Source organism: Oncorhynchus kisutch, linkage group LG19 (assembly GCF_002021735.2).
Source record: "Oncorhynchus kisutch isolate 150728-3 linkage group LG19, Okis_V2, whole genome shotgun sequence".
In the NCBI taxonomy this organism is placed as follows: domain Eukaryota; kingdom Metazoa; phylum Chordata; class Actinopteri; order Salmoniformes; family Salmonidae; genus Oncorhynchus; species Oncorhynchus kisutch.
This window is the reverse complement of record NC_034192.2, coordinates 4780193-4797614: the sequence shown is the minus strand read 5'-3', so window position 1 is coordinate 4797614 and position 17422 is coordinate 4780193. Positions and strand designations below refer to the sequence as shown.

General features: G+C 43.1%; 1 protein-coding gene across 7 annotated transcripts in view; it reads left to right on the top strand.

Annotated features, from left to right (window-relative positions):
• The first annotated feature begins 1042 nt into the window (after positions 1-1042).
• acss3 (acyl-CoA synthetase short chain family member 3) overlaps positions 1043-17422 on the top strand; it is a 32074-nt gene continuing 15694 nt past the window's right edge. The window contains exons 1-9 of one of the 7 annotated variants that reach the window (XM_020509432.2): positions 1043-1650; positions 2873-3017; positions 3543-3731; positions 4526-4660; positions 5962-6102; positions 6953-7033; positions 7156-7251; positions 8446-8597; positions 13021-13124. In XM_020509432.2, the coding sequence (XP_020365021.2) occupies positions 1253-1650; positions 2873-3017; positions 3543-3731; positions 4526-4660; positions 5962-6102; positions 6953-7033; positions 7156-7251; positions 8446-8597; positions 13021-13124 (1441 nt within the window). In that variant the 5' untranslated portion in view covers positions 1043-1252. Of the gene's footprint in view, positions 1651-1729; positions 1947-2570; positions 2620-2872; positions 3018-3165; positions 3173-3418; positions 3444-3542; positions 3732-4525; positions 4661-5961; positions 6103-6952; positions 7034-7155; positions 7252-8445; positions 8598-8736; positions 9106-13020; positions 13125-17422 lie in introns of those variants that run through there. The other 6 variants (XM_031797527.1, XM_031797525.1, XM_031797524.1 and 3 more) reach the window with 6 other exon arrangements.

The window sequence follows — 17422 nt, the reverse complement described above, 5'->3', positions numbered from 1 at the left end:
TTTCAAATAAACAGACAAGGTCATTTTGGTAAGGTGTCTGAAGCAGGGTACACAGTGTGCAGCAAACTCTGCCCACTGAACACCATTCAACACACCAATGGCTGAACATTTGTTTGTTTGTTATACTATTGTACACAGACAAATTGTCTTCAGATCTGTTGGTGAGCTGAGGATTCAGCAACACAACATTAGCAACTCATATTATATATGGAATATGAGACTAATATTAACAATATTTTATGTGCCCAATGCTCCATGAATTTGCAATGTCTTCACCCTGTTCATGTACTTCAGTCTTTTGTATCAGAACAGCATACGATAGAATAGAATAATGTATTTCTTGGCTTCACAACATTCAAGTTAAAGGAAAATAATTTATTTTGATGGTTCAAGGTATTTTATAAACTGCTTATTATGAAGACAATCTAGATACGCATCTTTAAAGTATCTATTAGGAAACCTTTGATAAAGCTTACAAATAAACATCTGGGTAACACTCTCTCCCGATGTTCTTATTAGGCCTATACTTTGTAGATGTTCCTGCATAATAGCCAGGGCCAGATTCCAAACAGGTATGCAGGGTCAGGCTCAGGGCACGCGCCCCGGGGCCCCAACCCATGGCAAAACGTTTAGAATTGCAGGAAATTAGCTTTAAAACGGCAACATGTTCTCTTAGCCTGTAGAGCAGAATTATAAAACTGCACATTTTTCTTTCTGCACCATGGCAAAATGTGTTGAAATACAGGAAGTTAGTTGAGCATGTTGTTGTTGCTTAAATGTACCAAATCAATTATTAGCAGGCTAAGAACTGATGGAAAAACTTATAAAAATTATAATTGTGAATTTCTATGGGCATAGTTGCAACTTGCAGAAGTTGTCTCAAATCTCACCCATTATCTCATTCTTAAAATTGACTAAATCAACAAGAAGTGCATGCATGTTCTCTTGTGCAAGCACTCACTACTAGTATGAAGGGAATCTTGCCAAGATTGACTAACCCTGAGAACAGCACTACCCCTGAATCAACTTCCCACATCCAGTTCATAGTTCGTATTCCTTGAGACTACTGCATTTCCATCGAAGTGGCTCTTGATGACGCTGTAGCCACTATCGAGTCTGAAGAAGTCACAAACACCTTGATAACTCTGCGGATGAGATCAAGGGCTCCCTCTTTCGTCTTTGGCAGCACACGTCTAAACTAGATTTAACCAGGAAAACACATTCAGGAGCCTTGTTTACCAACACTTCAGAGATGCCTCTTTTTCGGCCAACAAGATTAAGTATGACTTTTAAAAATGTAATTATCGCAAAAGTCAGACCAGAGAATGGTATTGCTTGTAAAGGTTACTGCACTCCCCTTGCCATTCCAAATACCAGGAGCGAGAGAAGGCTAACTTTGGGACCGTTAAATGTCTTTAATTCCTGGACAGCGACTGCACAGCGTGAGTTGAGAGTTCTCTCATCTTTGTCAACAACTAACGAGCAACAATGTAACAGAACATTAACAACAAACAACAACGCATACGACGAAGCTTTCAGAACAGCGAGGAATGCCCCTGAACAGTTCTGGGGTGAAGCAGCACAGAATGTAACCTGGTTTGAGCCATGGAGCCGAACAATGGACAATGGGGACGCCATATTTCCAAAGTGGTAACTATTTACTGTATGTTGATAAGTTTCAGTGCATCGATACCAATGAGGTGAACGCCCACTACCGGGTTGTTGCATGATGGTAAATACTAGTCATTTTACAACCGCTGGTGAACGACAAAGCAATGGTAAAAGCTACTATTAATTACATGGGCATTATCCTGCAAGTCGTTTCGGTGCAACGTCGAATTCGCTCAGTCAGTCACACTTGGGTCACAGAGTGTAACCCAGTGGCGAGACTTCCGGGAACGCTTGCAAAGCAGACCAGTCCTGGGTTTGAGATGTCAATGAAAGAGGTGAAAAACTCTTCCTTAGTTGTTCATTTTTTCGAAATCTAAAGGCACAACGTAGATTTTAGCAAATGTCCTACTTAACTAGTTGAACATATTACTACTCCCAACCTTGTGAAATATGTTTTTGACGAAAATGAAAACATCTACTTATTGAAGGATATGCTTTGAGACATGCGCAGTTCGGCGCGAGACAACCTTTCGACCCGATGACGTTACTGAGCACTACCTCCACCTACCACTTTGGCGCTATACAATTTATCCTACTACTTGAAAGCATTATATGTGTGGACGATACATTTATGTACAATGTACATACAGTTAGTAGTCTATGACTATCCAATTGTGAAATACAATGCACTTGTGCTTAATTGTTACATATTTTGTAATGGTTGTCAGAATTAATTTTGTGCACCAAGGTCACATTAAACCATGTATAGCTGTCCAAAGTATTTTAATGGCAAACCTCACAAGATGAACCTTTAATTCTGCATGGTAAAAATCCCATATGCTCTCTAGATTGACCTCCGTGTTGTAATAATTTTAAAATCAAAGCCATATGTCTAGTGAGCGACTGTGCATGATGTCTCATCTTTCCGTGTGCGTGCATATTTAAAACAACAGGAATCCAGACACCATCTGCTTGTCTCAGCACCTCAGTACCTCAACAGAGCTCATAGTGAGTTGAGATTCCCATTTCATCAAAGATCTGGGGTTGTACATAGTTTTTCCTGCAACATACAGGATCTGTCATTTCGGACTGTGTTCATTTTATCATACACATTCTCTAATTGCAGACCAAGCTACAATGTGCTTACTGTTATCTTTGTTATTTCATAACATTGATAGATCTAGTGAAAGTATTACAGTAGTTATTTATTGGCTCTTAATGACAATATGCTGCCTCTAATGTGGGGTTTTCTCTTTGTAAGGTTCGCCGGGGGGAAGTTGAATGTTTGCCACAATGCGGTGGATCGCCATGTCGAGAGCGGACGAGGAGATCAACCGGCCATAATTTATGACAGCCCAGTGACTGGAACTAAGCAGACCATCACTTTTAGAGAACTACAGGAACAGGTAATGATCTCGACCACTTTTAGAGAACTATAGGAACAGTTAATGATCTCAACCACTTTTAGAGAACTACAGGAACAGGTTATGATCTCAACCACTTTTAGAGAACTACAGGAACAGATTATGATCTCAACCACTTTAGAGAACTACAGGAACAGGTAATGATCTTAACCACTTTTAGAGAACTACAGGAACAGGTAAGGATCTCAACCACTTTTAGAGAACTACAGGAACAGGTAATGATCTCAACCACTTTAGAGAACTACAGGAACAGGTAAGGATCTCAACCACTTTTAGAGAACTACAGGAACACGTAATGATCTCAACCACTTTAGAGAACTACAGGAACAGGTAATGATCTCAAACACTTTTAGAGAACTACAGGAACAGGTAATGATCTCAACCACTTTTAGAGAACTACAGGAACAGGTAAGGATCTAGGACATCCCTCTAAATATACATTTTCACCCGTATGTTGTAACATACTAATGCCGCCCCTAAGCAGCTTGAACCCCCCCCTCTGCCCAGGTGTCCAGGCTGGCTGGGGTCCTGGTGAAACGCGGGGTGTGGAAGGGCGACCTGGTGGTCATCTACATGCCCATGGTGCCCCAGGCCATGTTCACCATGCTAGCCTGTGCCAGGATCGGAGCCCCGCACAGCCTCATTTTTGGGGGATTCGCCTCCAAGGAGCTGTCTGTCCGCATCGACCATGCCAAGGTCAGCCGGCCATCATAGCTTCACATTGTGTCTCTTTAGTTTGATGTGCTGGATGACACGTCCCTTTGTTCTCTCAATTTAGTTTGAAATTGACCATGCACTCAAATATATTTAGCTATTTGGTATTTTCTCCACTGTCAGATCTGTTTAATGGTTAAATGTGAACTGTACATGCCACATTTATAGGACTGTTTATAGAAGAGTTGATGGCCCACTTTCACAGTCACATCGTAATATTGCAGTAGATAAAGGTCTCACTGAGGCCAAGTGAAGCACTTTGTTGGAGGGATTTCATCAAAGCAGCCGGGATATTAGCCAGTATGTGACTCTGATGCTGAATTGCGTATACTGAAATCCTTTTAAGCTATTTAAGCCAGACCTTCAAGCCTTTTACGTTCTAGGTCTATATAACATTCAGAGAGGAGCACCTCCACTGTTGCTGAAGATTCCTCCTCAAACATTTGGGTAGAGTTGATTAGCCTGTTTTATATTGTATTAGAATGAACGACATATTAGAGACACTCGTTCTATGTTGAATGAGACAGTCATTTCAGATCCCTTAATACATTAGATCAGTAACCCGAGGAAGGTATGACGGTGTGCAGATAGTAATTGAGAGGTAACATCGGTCATATTGATAGTACGTTACATAGTCAGAACATGGCCTTTCAGAATGTTCTGACGTACATTTCAGACGAATGCATTTGTTTGAGCTGTGTTGTATCACATCTCTTAAGTCTTGTTTCTTTTAAGAGGCCCCCGGTAGCACACTGTGTGAATGCTGTGTCTTCCAGCCCAAGATGATAGTGACGGCCTCCTTTGGCATTGAGCCTGGCAGGAGAGTGGAGTACATTCCCCTCGTGGAGAAAGCCCTGGAGCTCAGCTCTCACAGTCCCTCCAAGGTCCTCATCTACAACCGGCCCGGCATGGTGAGGTCCATAGAGATAGAATACAGTTCTATGTTATTCTATGGTAAGGCCTAACTCGCTAACGTCAACTCTCTCAGAGATATGCCTGTCATTTCCCAAAGACAATAACTCTGACATGCAATAGTTTTACATTATCCTCTCTATTTTTTACCTAATGCTATTACTTCCTGAATGGACCACGAATCCGGTTCTAGTGTATATATAAATCCGATTATTTCAGCCGTGAGCTTGTATGGAGTTATGGATGGTTCGACAGATCTGTTGCTCCTAAACGGCCTGTTGAAACAAAGGTGGGAGAGAGAAACGGTGCGCATGAGGGACTGAATCACGCAACACACTCAATGCTGAGATGTGCCCCTGGGCTGTGGTGGGGAGCCTGGCACAGGGTCAGAGTGAAACCAGGCAGAACCGGTAGAATAAAAGACAGTCAATTTCCCCCAAAACAGCCAGCAGCCACTTACAGTAATGTGTTGGCACTCCAGGAAACTGAAATGAGTTTCTTCTCAACTCAAAAAAACAGCCAAATCTGTGCTCAGGGAAATCATTCTAAAAATGCTTTGCAAAGTATTGTAATCACTCTGCTCAGGCAATCTTTCACACCTATTTTATTAGTACCACCGATGTTTGGAATGTATCACAAAGTCTGGGGCTTTGCACCCTGACTGCTCCTGTATTACTAGTTACCCTAGTAGCTATTTTTGATTATGCAACACAGGGAGGATACTTTTAAGGTGATATGTTGTATGTTGTCATGGAAACTGTCTGAGCAAATCACTAATCCTCCCCTGATGGAGAATATGAGATGTCCCCCCCCCTTTTTTTTCGTTGCTAAATTGCCGCTCTGATGAATCTTAAACCACTCTAGTAATCACTATGAAAAAGCAATGAGTGGTTCCAGAGAAGTGGACTTCAAAACCCACCCATAAGGCCCTCATTAATCAGAGAAGGGTCCTACTACTGGATTCTATTATTTTGGAAGAGAACAATTCAAAAGCAGCTCAAGATTTGGGGGGGTCTTCTCGCCTTTCCCTCGGCCTTTGGGCAGTTGGAATTCCGCATGTTCTGCATCATGAAAGCTCACTTATTGAAAAATGCACAATTGAAAACCCGAGTTGTGACGACTATAAAACACTTTTCTTGAACAGACATTGCTGGTCGGATGAGCCTTGTTGAATTGTGCACAACTAATGGATCTGTTTTAATCTGTCTTTTGTGTCCACGTGGTAAAAATGATGGAATGTGTGTCTCTTGAATATGTCATGGAAATAAATGCATCTCTCCTGGTTGATTGTCTGCAACAGGAGAAGGTGTCCATGCACCCCGACCTCAGTCTGGACTGGGAGGAGGAGATGTCCACTGCACGTCCTCATGACTGTGTGTCTCTCCCTGCCAGCCATCCTCTATACGTCCTCTACACGTCTGGGACCACCGGAGCTCCTAAGGTACAGCACTCTGACTAGACACAACATGTTCATTACAGGAAGGGGAGTAAAGTCCCACTGGGAACAGACATCAGTTCAATGTCTAGGTTTGATTTACATTTGGTTGAGTTGTCAACGTGAAATCAACAAAAAATGTCACAATTTCTTTGGATTTAGGTTAAAAGTTGGGTGAATAAACAGAAAAATGTCCCTTACGATGATTACATTTTTCAAATCCAATCTATTTTCCATTTTCATTCAACGTCATCACATTTCATTTTTTGGTTGAAATGACATAGAAACAACGTTGATTCAACCAGTTTTTTGCCCAGTGGGGTCTGACGACTTCTTTCATAAGGAAGCCAGTCAATTTCACAGTTTAATGCAAGAGATTAGTATCATATACTGCAGTAGACTTTCCATGGCTCTGCAAATGTGATTTAAGTTCTTTCTAAACTGTACCACCATGAGATAGATGAGACTATGTTTAAACCAGATCTGCATATGATACGGTAGTACTGAATATGAGGTGAACCATTCAGGAGGTTGAAAAATTGACCGGAGGTGGATCTAAATTGGAAAAACACAGCTCCAGATAGCTCCCTTTGTCTTTATTACCTAGATAATATGAAATATCCACCCGCTGGCCTTCTGTTCTCAGACTCGTAGTCACCAGTGAGATCTATGGAGGAAACAGCTGAACTCCTACAGGTTATGTTACCATACATCGCAAAGATGGCCTCACGAAATAGTTGAATTGAAAAAGAAAGATTTATACAAGGGTTTGATGTAAAATAAAAATGAACCTGTTGAGAGCTTGTTGCATTCGTCTTGCATCAACGTTCGCCTCTTTTCTATATCTTCCCCTCAGGGCGTTGTCAGGGATACTGCTGGATACGCTGTGATGTTGACGTGGACCATGGCAAACATTTATGGCCTCAAGCCTGGTGAAGTAAGTCCATGTGAAATATCTCCAGTGTTCTTTATCTTTGTATTACAGAACAGACACCATATGCATGCACAAACACAGTACCGTATGAATTCTCTCATCTTTCTCTGCCTACTCTCTACTAGGTATGGTGGGCAGCGTCTGACCTGGGCTGGGTAGTGGGCCACTCCTACATCTGCTACGCCCCTCTCCTCCACGGCAACACCACCATTCTATACGAGGTATGTACCTTAGCCTACATAGGCCTATTATAATGACCTGTGAACGGGCCAATTGACTGGTCAATTGACTCCAGAAAAACAAACTCAACTTTCTCAAGGACTTGCCCCTTTCACTCAGTGATTCCAAATGCTTGGCAGATTACTCTATTTAAAGATAATGAACACAAGAAAAATTGACTCCTAATGACGTATGATTATACGTGGTTTCAGACAACCGGCCTCTTGATATTCATGCGCATGATCATCATTGCAAATTTACCCCCGCCTCATTAAACCAATATTCACTGGCTTGAAAAGGCCCAGTTAGGTTGAATTGAGGAATTTATTTGTATGAAAAGCTGCTGGTGATTCTGCTGTGCTTGGGCCCTGGTTAAATGACCCCAGGGGGTTGGGAGAGAGTGGTGGGGAGGTAGCCTCCATGAGCAGTCCTATCTGCCTCATTAGCCTTTTGGTCTCTGTGGCTGCTGGAGGATTGGAGGTGGGTGTTGAATTCATCAGCCTGGCTTTAAGCAGAGCCTGTTGTCTGTGGCTGCGTTTGCCTTGTGGAATGCACTGCTCCTGTCTACTCTACTCCACACAAGACCTTCTGTCCTCTCACTGATCAATACACAGTCATAGATATTCACACTGGGAGGAAATTAAGTCCCTCGAGTCTGTTGTTGTTGATTTCCCAGCTCGTTTTAATCTGTCTCTCTCTCTCTCTCACGCCTCATCTCTCTCACGCCTCGTCTCTCTCTCTCTCTCTCCTTACTGTATGAGCAATCTCGCCGACTGAACCTTCAGAGAATAAATATAGTTTCCGCTCACCCGTGGGCTCTTCCTCACTGCGACTTTTGTTGGTGCACAATACTTTCCCAATAGAGTAATCTTGTTTCTATTCCTCAGTTTCAGCCCATCTGTCTGGGCTCCAAATATAATTTTGTCTCCATTTCAGCAGATATTCCCATGAATATTCATTCTGTTCGGCACAGTGGAAGTGTTAATGGTGTGGAACGTCAGTAGTAAGGAAACTTTATGGCCTTAGTCCTGTTCTTCTGTTTGATAGATGGCTGGCTGAGTCATTACTACCGCAAGCCTCTACAAACAGCTTGCTCTGAATGTACCGCTACACTTCAATACCCAATTGGCGTGTTCATGTAAGCTTATGTCCTCAGGCTGTTTGGGTTTGTAACGGATCTCTCTCTCTCTATGCAGGGCAAGCCTGTTGGGACGCCGGATGCCGGGGCGTTCTTCCGCGTGCTGTCAGAGCATGGTTGTTCCTCCATGTTCACCGCGCCCACTGCCATCCGAGCCATCCGCCAGCAGGACACCCATTCCGCCATAGGGGCTCAGTACCCCCTCACCAGGTACCCTCACCACCCAATCCCCACATATTGGCATAACTTTGCAGAGATGGACCATTCAACAACTGTCGTGGCTAGCTCTGTTCTGTAGCTTTTCTGCCCACTTGAAGTAGGCCTAACCTTTATTCCTCTCAACGTCCAGGGACTGAGTGCCTTTCATTCATATCCAGTGTTGTGGCTGAAGGTTTTGGCGCTGCCTGCCCACTCTCTTGTTAGTCTCTGTCCATCTGCTGGAGCAGTGTCCCTACCTGGCCCAGGCTCAACACTCACAACCTGTGTTCCCATTTAGACCTGATTGAGGTTTAATCAGGATGGATAAAACACCTGCAGGGCATTCATTCCTAATACTGTGCTGCTGCCACGCTGCTAAACACACAGGGAATCACTGAGTGCTGTAGAGAGCCCCAAGCAATGCCATCTTTGATGGTGCCTGGTTCAAGGGGCTGAAGTGATTGTTATCCACATGGGAAATGTCATCATTTATATTGATAATAAATCTGTTGAAAATACAGTTCTGGTTCCTTAATATTTTGAAACAGAATCACAGTCGATCAGGTATAATGTGAAAATAGAGGGGAAGTGGCGGTAACTTATTTAGATTTTTCTCCAGACCAGTTGCACAAAGTCATAAAACAGGGACTTTGATCTTGGGTCATAGTTTGCCATTTAATAATCTGTATGTGGAGAATTTGAAGGTATTTGGTGTGCTGTTGGTGAACAGTGTTTTGCCTCGACTGCTCCAGGCAGACCTGAGACAGAAATCCCAAAGGGATTGAATTCATTGTTTTCCCTGGACTATAACATGACATTCTTTCTGCGAGGTGTTATGATGGACTATGCTTCAGTTGTTGGTTTCGTCTTGTGCCATGCAGCATCTTTCCATTATTGTCTTTCTCCCAGAGGGAGCAGGTTAGTGAAAGACTACAGCAATTCACTGAGAGAGAATTGATGCACAAACACAACAACCGCAATGTATGATGTTTCCAGAATCCAGACAGACTCAGACAGTAGTCGAATATCCGGTTGACCTTTGTGTTTCCTTGCCTGGAGACAAAACAGACAACCATCAAATATATTCTTCTCCCTCCTCTACTACCAAACAGGTAGCGGCATTAACAGTCAAGAAGCAGACACTAGACGTGTAGCAGACACTAGCTGTTTTACAGCTCGGGAAATTGGATGTTCTCAGTGAATGTAAAAAGAACGCAATCCAGTAAAGTTGAATACAATAGCAATTCATGTCAATTAAAACATCAACTCTATTTCCCCACGTTCTCATGAATTGATTATAAACTAGTAGTTTGAAAGGCAAGCGTTTTGAGAACACTTCATTAAGCATTAAGACACTAAAATGTTCCTTAAAGGACTTGCCTTAATTCATGCGTGGATGGTTGCTCCTATGAATGGGTTGTTGCTGGTACCACCTCAGTATATGGCACCGTTATCAGTAGGCAGTTTGGTAGTAATATGATGTGGGTGGATAGCATATGAAATATTCATCACGCTCTCTCTCTCTGATAAGCTCACTGCAATAGCCTCTTCTCAGCTCCTAGCTCAGTTACACCACATGCGTAGCTAATTGCACTGATTCCTATGCTAAAATATACCACAGAGCCCATAACAACTATTGCCGCCCGTGACCGAGCCTGGGGAGAAGCCACTTCCATGGACCAGAGCTAAGAGGATCTCCGGGTACAGAGGGTCAGTGAGGCAGAGTGAATGCTTCAAACGTAGGCTTTATTACATCGCTTACCAACAGAAATGAGGCTTTATTACATCGCTTACAACAGAAATGAGGCTTTATTACATCGCTTACAACAGAAATGAGGTTTTATTACATCGCTTACCAACAGAAATGAGGCTTTATTACATCACTTACCAACAGAAATGAGCCTTTATTACATCACTTACCAACAGAAATGAGGCTTTATTACATCACTTACCAACAGAAATCAGGCTTTATTACATCACTTACCAACAGAAATCAGGCTTTATTACATCACTTACCAACAGAAATTAGGTTTTATTACATCACTTACCAACAGAAATCAGGCTTTATTACATCACTTACCAACAGAAATGAGGTTTTATTACATCACTTACCAACAGAAATCAGGCTTTATTACATCACTTACCAACAGAAATGCTTACAAATAAGACACTTAAAGTATAACTTCCAATAACAAAGCCTCTCAGTTTAAGATAACCTTTCAGCCCCAAACTGTCGGCTGCTACTGTATCTCCAGTCCTCTCCCTCGAATGTGAGCAGCAGCAGCCTAATCAACTGTCGGGGCTGATTGTCCAGCCAATCACACATTAGCCTCTCAACAGAGAAAGTACTGGAAAGGCACTGGAAGGATAGATAGGTCGTGACCGGCCTCACACGCCAGTACAGTAGGTAGCGGTGTATGCACCTGTCAGTTGGTTGCGATTCGCAAACATTTTTTAAAGAAGAAGAAGAAGAAGTCGCTGGAAGGGCACGGCAAGAGGGCTTGTCTCCTCCAGTGCCACAAAGTCATTATGAATGCACTTTCCTTTGTGCTGATTTTCAGAAAATTAGATTTGCCTGTGTAGCACTTTTCAAGTGTTGAAAGGTACAGACATGCCAAAACCACAACATTTCAATTTTCAGCCCAGTATTTGGTTCTCGCTGGGTACTTCACGATGACTATTGTTATTACGACACATGAGTTGCTTCCGTGGAATGGCTCTGCACTGTAATGGCCTTGGAGCATTATCAACAAGCTTGAGCAATTTCACTCGTCACCCCAGATGTCAGAAAAGTTATAGAAAAGCAGGTTTGGAGCTCTCTGGTGTAGGAGTCGCATCTAGCTCTACCGTTCAACCCACTCAGAGGGACAATCACAGCACCATGGAGCAAGCACCATTTCATAGCCCTTATTAACATAGCCCGGAGCACTAACTCAATGCTCACAGGCAGAGCAGACTCTTACTTATTGGGTGACAAAGTTCATGATTTCAGTCAATAACATTTTCCAGCTTGTAGCACCAGGAAGCTTGGCTTGTGACTGACTCTGCCTGTTTGCAGGATTTATATCATGCATTATCTGGGATGTCATGTGCCATCTTTCAAGGAATATATGTGCGATTGATATACCTTCTCATTGCAAGGTGACACGTACAAGGTGCACATACACAGCCACACACAGACACACACAAGTGCACACACACACACAAGCACATGCACACTAAATGCAATTATGGGGGCGAATGTTTCCTCTCTCATTGTTGTTAATGAGACATAAACTTCCACAGTGGGACTATGTTAGGTATAGTACTGTGGGGCTATTGTTGCCTGTCCAAGGCTGAATCTGGGCCTCTGAAGATATGGAGAAATGTGCTTGGCTTTCACCCACCTACTTGCATGAATTACACACAGATCCAACCATCCGTGGCTGCCTGTCTCTCCCCTCGCCTCCCAACATCTGTAGTCAGATTGTTCCAGAGTAGGAGCAGGGAACAAAGTGCAAAGTGTCACGGGTGAGATTTACATTTAAATGGCGTGCTGTGTAGAATACGGAGCAAAGAGCAGCAGAGTGATTCTCTGGATGTTCTGTCGAGATCTGTGACCCTGCTTCTTCTACCCATTCTCATTCAGATTGCACCAAGACCCTCACCCTGACCCAGATAACAGACCAATCAGAGGAGGATGGTGGGAGGAGCAATAGGAGGACAGGCTCATTTTAATGACTGGAAGAGAATATACAGTATGAAACATTTTCCATATGTTTGATGCCGTCCTATTGATTCCATTCCAGCCATTACAATGAGCCCGTCCTCCTAAAGCTCCTCCCACCAGCCTCCTCTGAGGCCTATACGAATTACAATTCCTCGAGTTGTTATGTGTGGCAGGAGGCCATGGAAACTGTATGGCCTTAGACGTTTTAACAGCAAATTAAGTCTTCTCTGCTTTATCAGACCATGTCAAGGTCCCTGAGTGAAGATTCGCATGGCTGTATCTGTATAACCACAGCTAGAGGGGGATTTTTACTCAGATCAACAGGAACAATATGGGCTGTTTTGTGTACACGTTTTTATGCAAGTTTGTCTGACACTCGTAAGGCAATTTTAGTCTAATGGGAAAACGTATTGTTCTATTCGCTCTGCTACTGGTAAAGTTGACTTTTATATAACTTGAAAACACTTAGCCGTTACATTCCTTGGCTGTTATATTGGTTTTTTATGAACTGGGTGGTTCAAACTGTGAATGCTGATTGGCTGAAGCTGTAGACTGTATACCATGGGTATCAAAAAAACACTTATATTTACTGTTCTAATTACATTGGTTACCAGTTTATACTAGCAGTCAGGCACCTCGGGGTTTGTGGTATATGGCCAATATTCCACGGCACTCTATTACACTGTCCTGGCCTATAGAGCCTGACTGGTCTCTCTGCTCCTCCAGATTGAAGAGCCTTTTCTTGGCTGGAGAGCACTGTGACGTAGAGACTCTGAACTGGGCCAAAAGGAGCTTTGGCGTGCCTGTACTGGACCACTGGTGGCAGACTGGTAAGACTTTCATTCGCTACTGGAACATCATAATGGACACTACATGTTACACTAGGACGATGGTTAGTTTTCTTGATACCGGCTGTGGTAATACATCTGACCCAACATCTCCCCTATATCTCATTTAAAGGCTCAGAATGAAAGAATAGTTGTAACAAATTATAAATGCAGGACTCTATTCTCTGAGGACCTTTTGAGAATGTTAATCTATTATAGTTTTAGTCTATTTTTGGGGTGTACTCTGAAATTGTCAGTGTGAGTGAATTGTTATTACAGTCTTGGTAGTATTTTATCAGCCCATTGACATTAATTCGGCCTTGAGAAGGCGTAACAAATAGCCATATCTCCACAGTATAACTCTTCCTTGAAAGCCCCTTGCAGGGATTAAGTGCATGGACTATGGCCCCGATTTAATTCATCCTTCGCACTGTATACTGTATACGGAGCACCAGAGGAAAGGCCATTTCTTTCACTACGCTCCCACAGCTACCCAATTAACTTAATCAGTTTCTCAATCTAACCTCATTAATACTAGTCCTTTCAAAGCAGTTCACAGTTCATCATTCATAGACCGCGTGCTGTGGTCTAGTAGCTTTACAATGGATAAGGAGGGGAAGTTCTTCTAGTTGGTGAAAGTGTGTGATTCATTTTGTATATAATACCTCCCAATTTACCTATAATCCATCATCACTGTTGTCTATATTGGTGATGAGATGTGTAATTGGGGTCTTGAGTGCAGGGCTATACTGCATTGTTTTCCCCTGTTTCTCCTGTCACATTCGAATGACTTTAGAGTCACTAAAACCCTATTAGCCACCTGGTGGGTGATTCCAGCCCATGTTCCAGACAGCGAGCCATCATACAAATATCCCTCTCTCCCTCGGCTCGATTACCCCCAGTCCCACGAAACAGTGATACATGTGGTAGAGAAGGCGGTACGAGAAAGGCATTGGATGCCTTGTACGTTTATTTATTTTTTACTATTCTGTGTGTCTGAATGGTAATCAATCGGGGAAGAGCAGACATCTCTGTGTTAAATATGGAATTTAAAAAAAGACATGGACCTTGAGAATGTACGGGTGAGAGAGAATCCACCTAACACGGTCTTGCATCTCAGCCCAGATTAGCTTGGGGAGATGGCTCTTTCTCTTCCAGACCTCCCTGGAAATGGGTGTTGTTAACTCAGTAGCAGTAACCTACAGGAGTTACCACGCAAAACTGGGCTTTTGTTTATTTGTATTTTGTTATTTAACCAGGTAGGCTAGTTGAGAACAAGTTCTCATTTGCAACTGTGACCTGGCCAAGATAAAGCAAAGCAGTGTGACACAGACAACAACACAGTTACACATGGAGTAAACAATACACAAGCCAATAACACAATAAACAAGTCAATGACACAGTAGAAAAAATAAAGTCTATATACAGTGTGTGCAAAAGCCATGAGGAGGTAGGCAATAAATAGGCCATAGGAAAGAATAGTTACAATTTAGCATTAACACTGGAGTGATAAATGAGCAGATGATGATGTGCAAGTAGAGATACCGGTGTGCAAAAGAGCAGAAAAGTAAATAAAATAAAAACAGTATGGGATGAGGTAGATAGATTGGGTGGGCTATTTACAGATGGACTATGTACAGCTGCAGCGATCGTTTAGCTGCTCAGAGGGTTGATGTTTGAAGTTGGTGAGGGGAATAAGTCTCCAACTTCAGCGATTTTTACAATTTGTTCCAGTCACTGGCAGCAGAGAACTGGAAGGAAAGGTGGCCAAATGAGGTGTTGACTTTGGGGATGATCAGTGAGATATACCTGCAGGAACGTGTGCTACGGGTGGGTGTGGTTATCGTGACCAGTGAACTGAGATAAGGCGGCGCTTTACCTAGCATAGACTTATAGATGACCTGGAGCCAGTGTTGCACATTCACCCTCTGAATGACATAAACAATCCAATCCATCTCAATTGTCTCAAGGCTTGAAAATCCTTCTTTAACCTTTCTCCCCCCATTCATCTACACTGATTGAAGTGTATTTAACAAGTGCCATCAATAAGGGATCATAGCTTTCACCTGGATTCACCTGGTCAGTCTGTCATGGAAAGAGCAGGTGTTCTTAATGTTTTGTATCGTCCGTGTATATGGAAACCTGTAGGAGTGCATTGTTTTGCCTGAAATCGATGGTGCTTTGCCCCAGAGTTAAGGTCAATTCCATTTGAATTCCAGTCGATTTCCGAAGAATTTAAATGCAGCTGGTGAACTGGAAAAACAGAGGAAATGTCACATTGATCAATTGAACCTCAGTTAATTCCACTAGCGCTAACAGAGTTGAAATGGAATTGACCCCTCTCTTTGGCTCCACTCTCCTCATATTTCACTGATCAGTCATGAGTGCTGTTTTAGCAGGCACGCCACACAGGCATTATTACGTAAGGCTTTTTGGCAAGGGTGTAAATCTGCTCTGAGGTGCCAATGGGGGATGAGGTGGGATGAGTGATTGACATCCCAGCATGTGGCCCTGACACACACACACACACACACACACACACAGTCTCCACATTGAGCAGATAGATCAAAGACTGCCTCCTACTGGTTGGCTGGTACAGTGTGATCTGAACGGCCAGATGCCACACCGGCACACAAATACACACACACGAATACAAACACATACCGACACACACACACAGTTCAGATGAGTGTAAAGCCACTGGCTGTCTCCGTACTGTCTCCTCTTCTACTCTTCCTGTTTGCAGGAGAGTCTCAGAGCCCGTCCAGCACGGAGCTCAGAGGACGGGTTTATGAGACACCTATCAGTCTGAATGTCTTTAAAAGACTCCTTTCTTTCCCAGCTTGTCCTTTGTGTCTAGCTCATCCATTCTCTTTGTTTGTGTGTGTGTGTGTGTGTGTGTGTGTGCCCAGTTCCTTTCTGGCTCTTTAACTCTCCTAGGAGGTGGTTCTTCTCCATGGCTGTGGTGTTGATGTGAGGTTTATCAGAGACGACAGGCTGATTCTCAGAGCATATCCTTGGTGCTCTTTCTGTCAGTCCTAGCCCTGAGGGGTATGATAGGATTCCTTCACACTGTCTGCCTACGGTTCGCTGAAGTTCAGTCAAACCTCAGACTGCTGATAGATTGAGTTGGAACAATAACCCTGGCACCTCCCCAGCTTCTCTGTGGTGCTAGTGCAGTCCAGACCAGGGAGCTTCATCCACTGCAGGCTGTGTGATTGGCCGCAGCACTAACCTCAAAGCCATTACTGGGAATAAAGGCCTGCAGTTCTCAACCTGTTCACTGGAGAGTAGAGGAGTCTGTCTCTGACAATAACCAAAAGTCCCCTCTCACCCTGGTGTGTGGTGTGTGTGTGTGTGTGTGTGTGTGTGAGAGAGAGAGACAGAACTCAGACAGATAGAATATGTTAAAGGGACCATAATGAATGAGATCAGTCTGTGTTATTGTGAGAGATGAGGAAGCTGCAGGCATGTTCTGTTCTCCACTGTCACACAAGCCTTCTAGAGCATCAGAGTTTCTGTCAGAGGTTTAGAAATGGGCCCCAAACTTTGGGCTAAAACATTTCCCTTTTATATTGACAGCTGGAAAATGAAACCTCTGCAGTGTTTTGATTTTGACTCTGGGAGAAGGTGTGCATAATTAAGTCCTGTGGAAGAACCTGACAGGCTGCGGCAGTAAGTTTCTGATTTCTCCCTCCTGTACTAGTCACACGTCATCTAAGGATTTCAGCACACGGTGTTTCAATCTCTCTGTGACAGGTGATCCATCAAACCCATTTATCAGCCCCAGTCTTGTCTTCTCACGAGAAGAGGAAGGTGAACTGCAGCGATGGCAAAATCCTAACTGTGGTGCAGGTTGACATTGGCCTACAGCCGAGGGTTCTGGAGAGGATTGTACATTTAATGCATAATGTTCTTGCAGTAATCCCGAGATCACTTGAAAAACACATTATTTAAGAAACAACACAGTTATTGGTATTATCCCAAACATTATTATTCCAAACATGTTACTTTTGAAATGTTTGGGTGGGTTCTCACAAATCTAAGTTTAAGACATTCTCGGAAATCAAAGTACAACTCCTTTGGAATGCATTACATGGTTTGTTGAATAATCCATCACACACCTCCACTTATTTATAAAGAATGTAAGATGCCTGTAAAGATTTGTCCGTCAAATGCAGTCATGCTGTCTCCATCCAGGTGCTTTACTGCTGAGCCTACCCAGGCTGATCTACCAGATCCCCGCAAAATGGATACAAATTGAACAAAATCTATTACTCATGGTTTTTCACAAATCATTC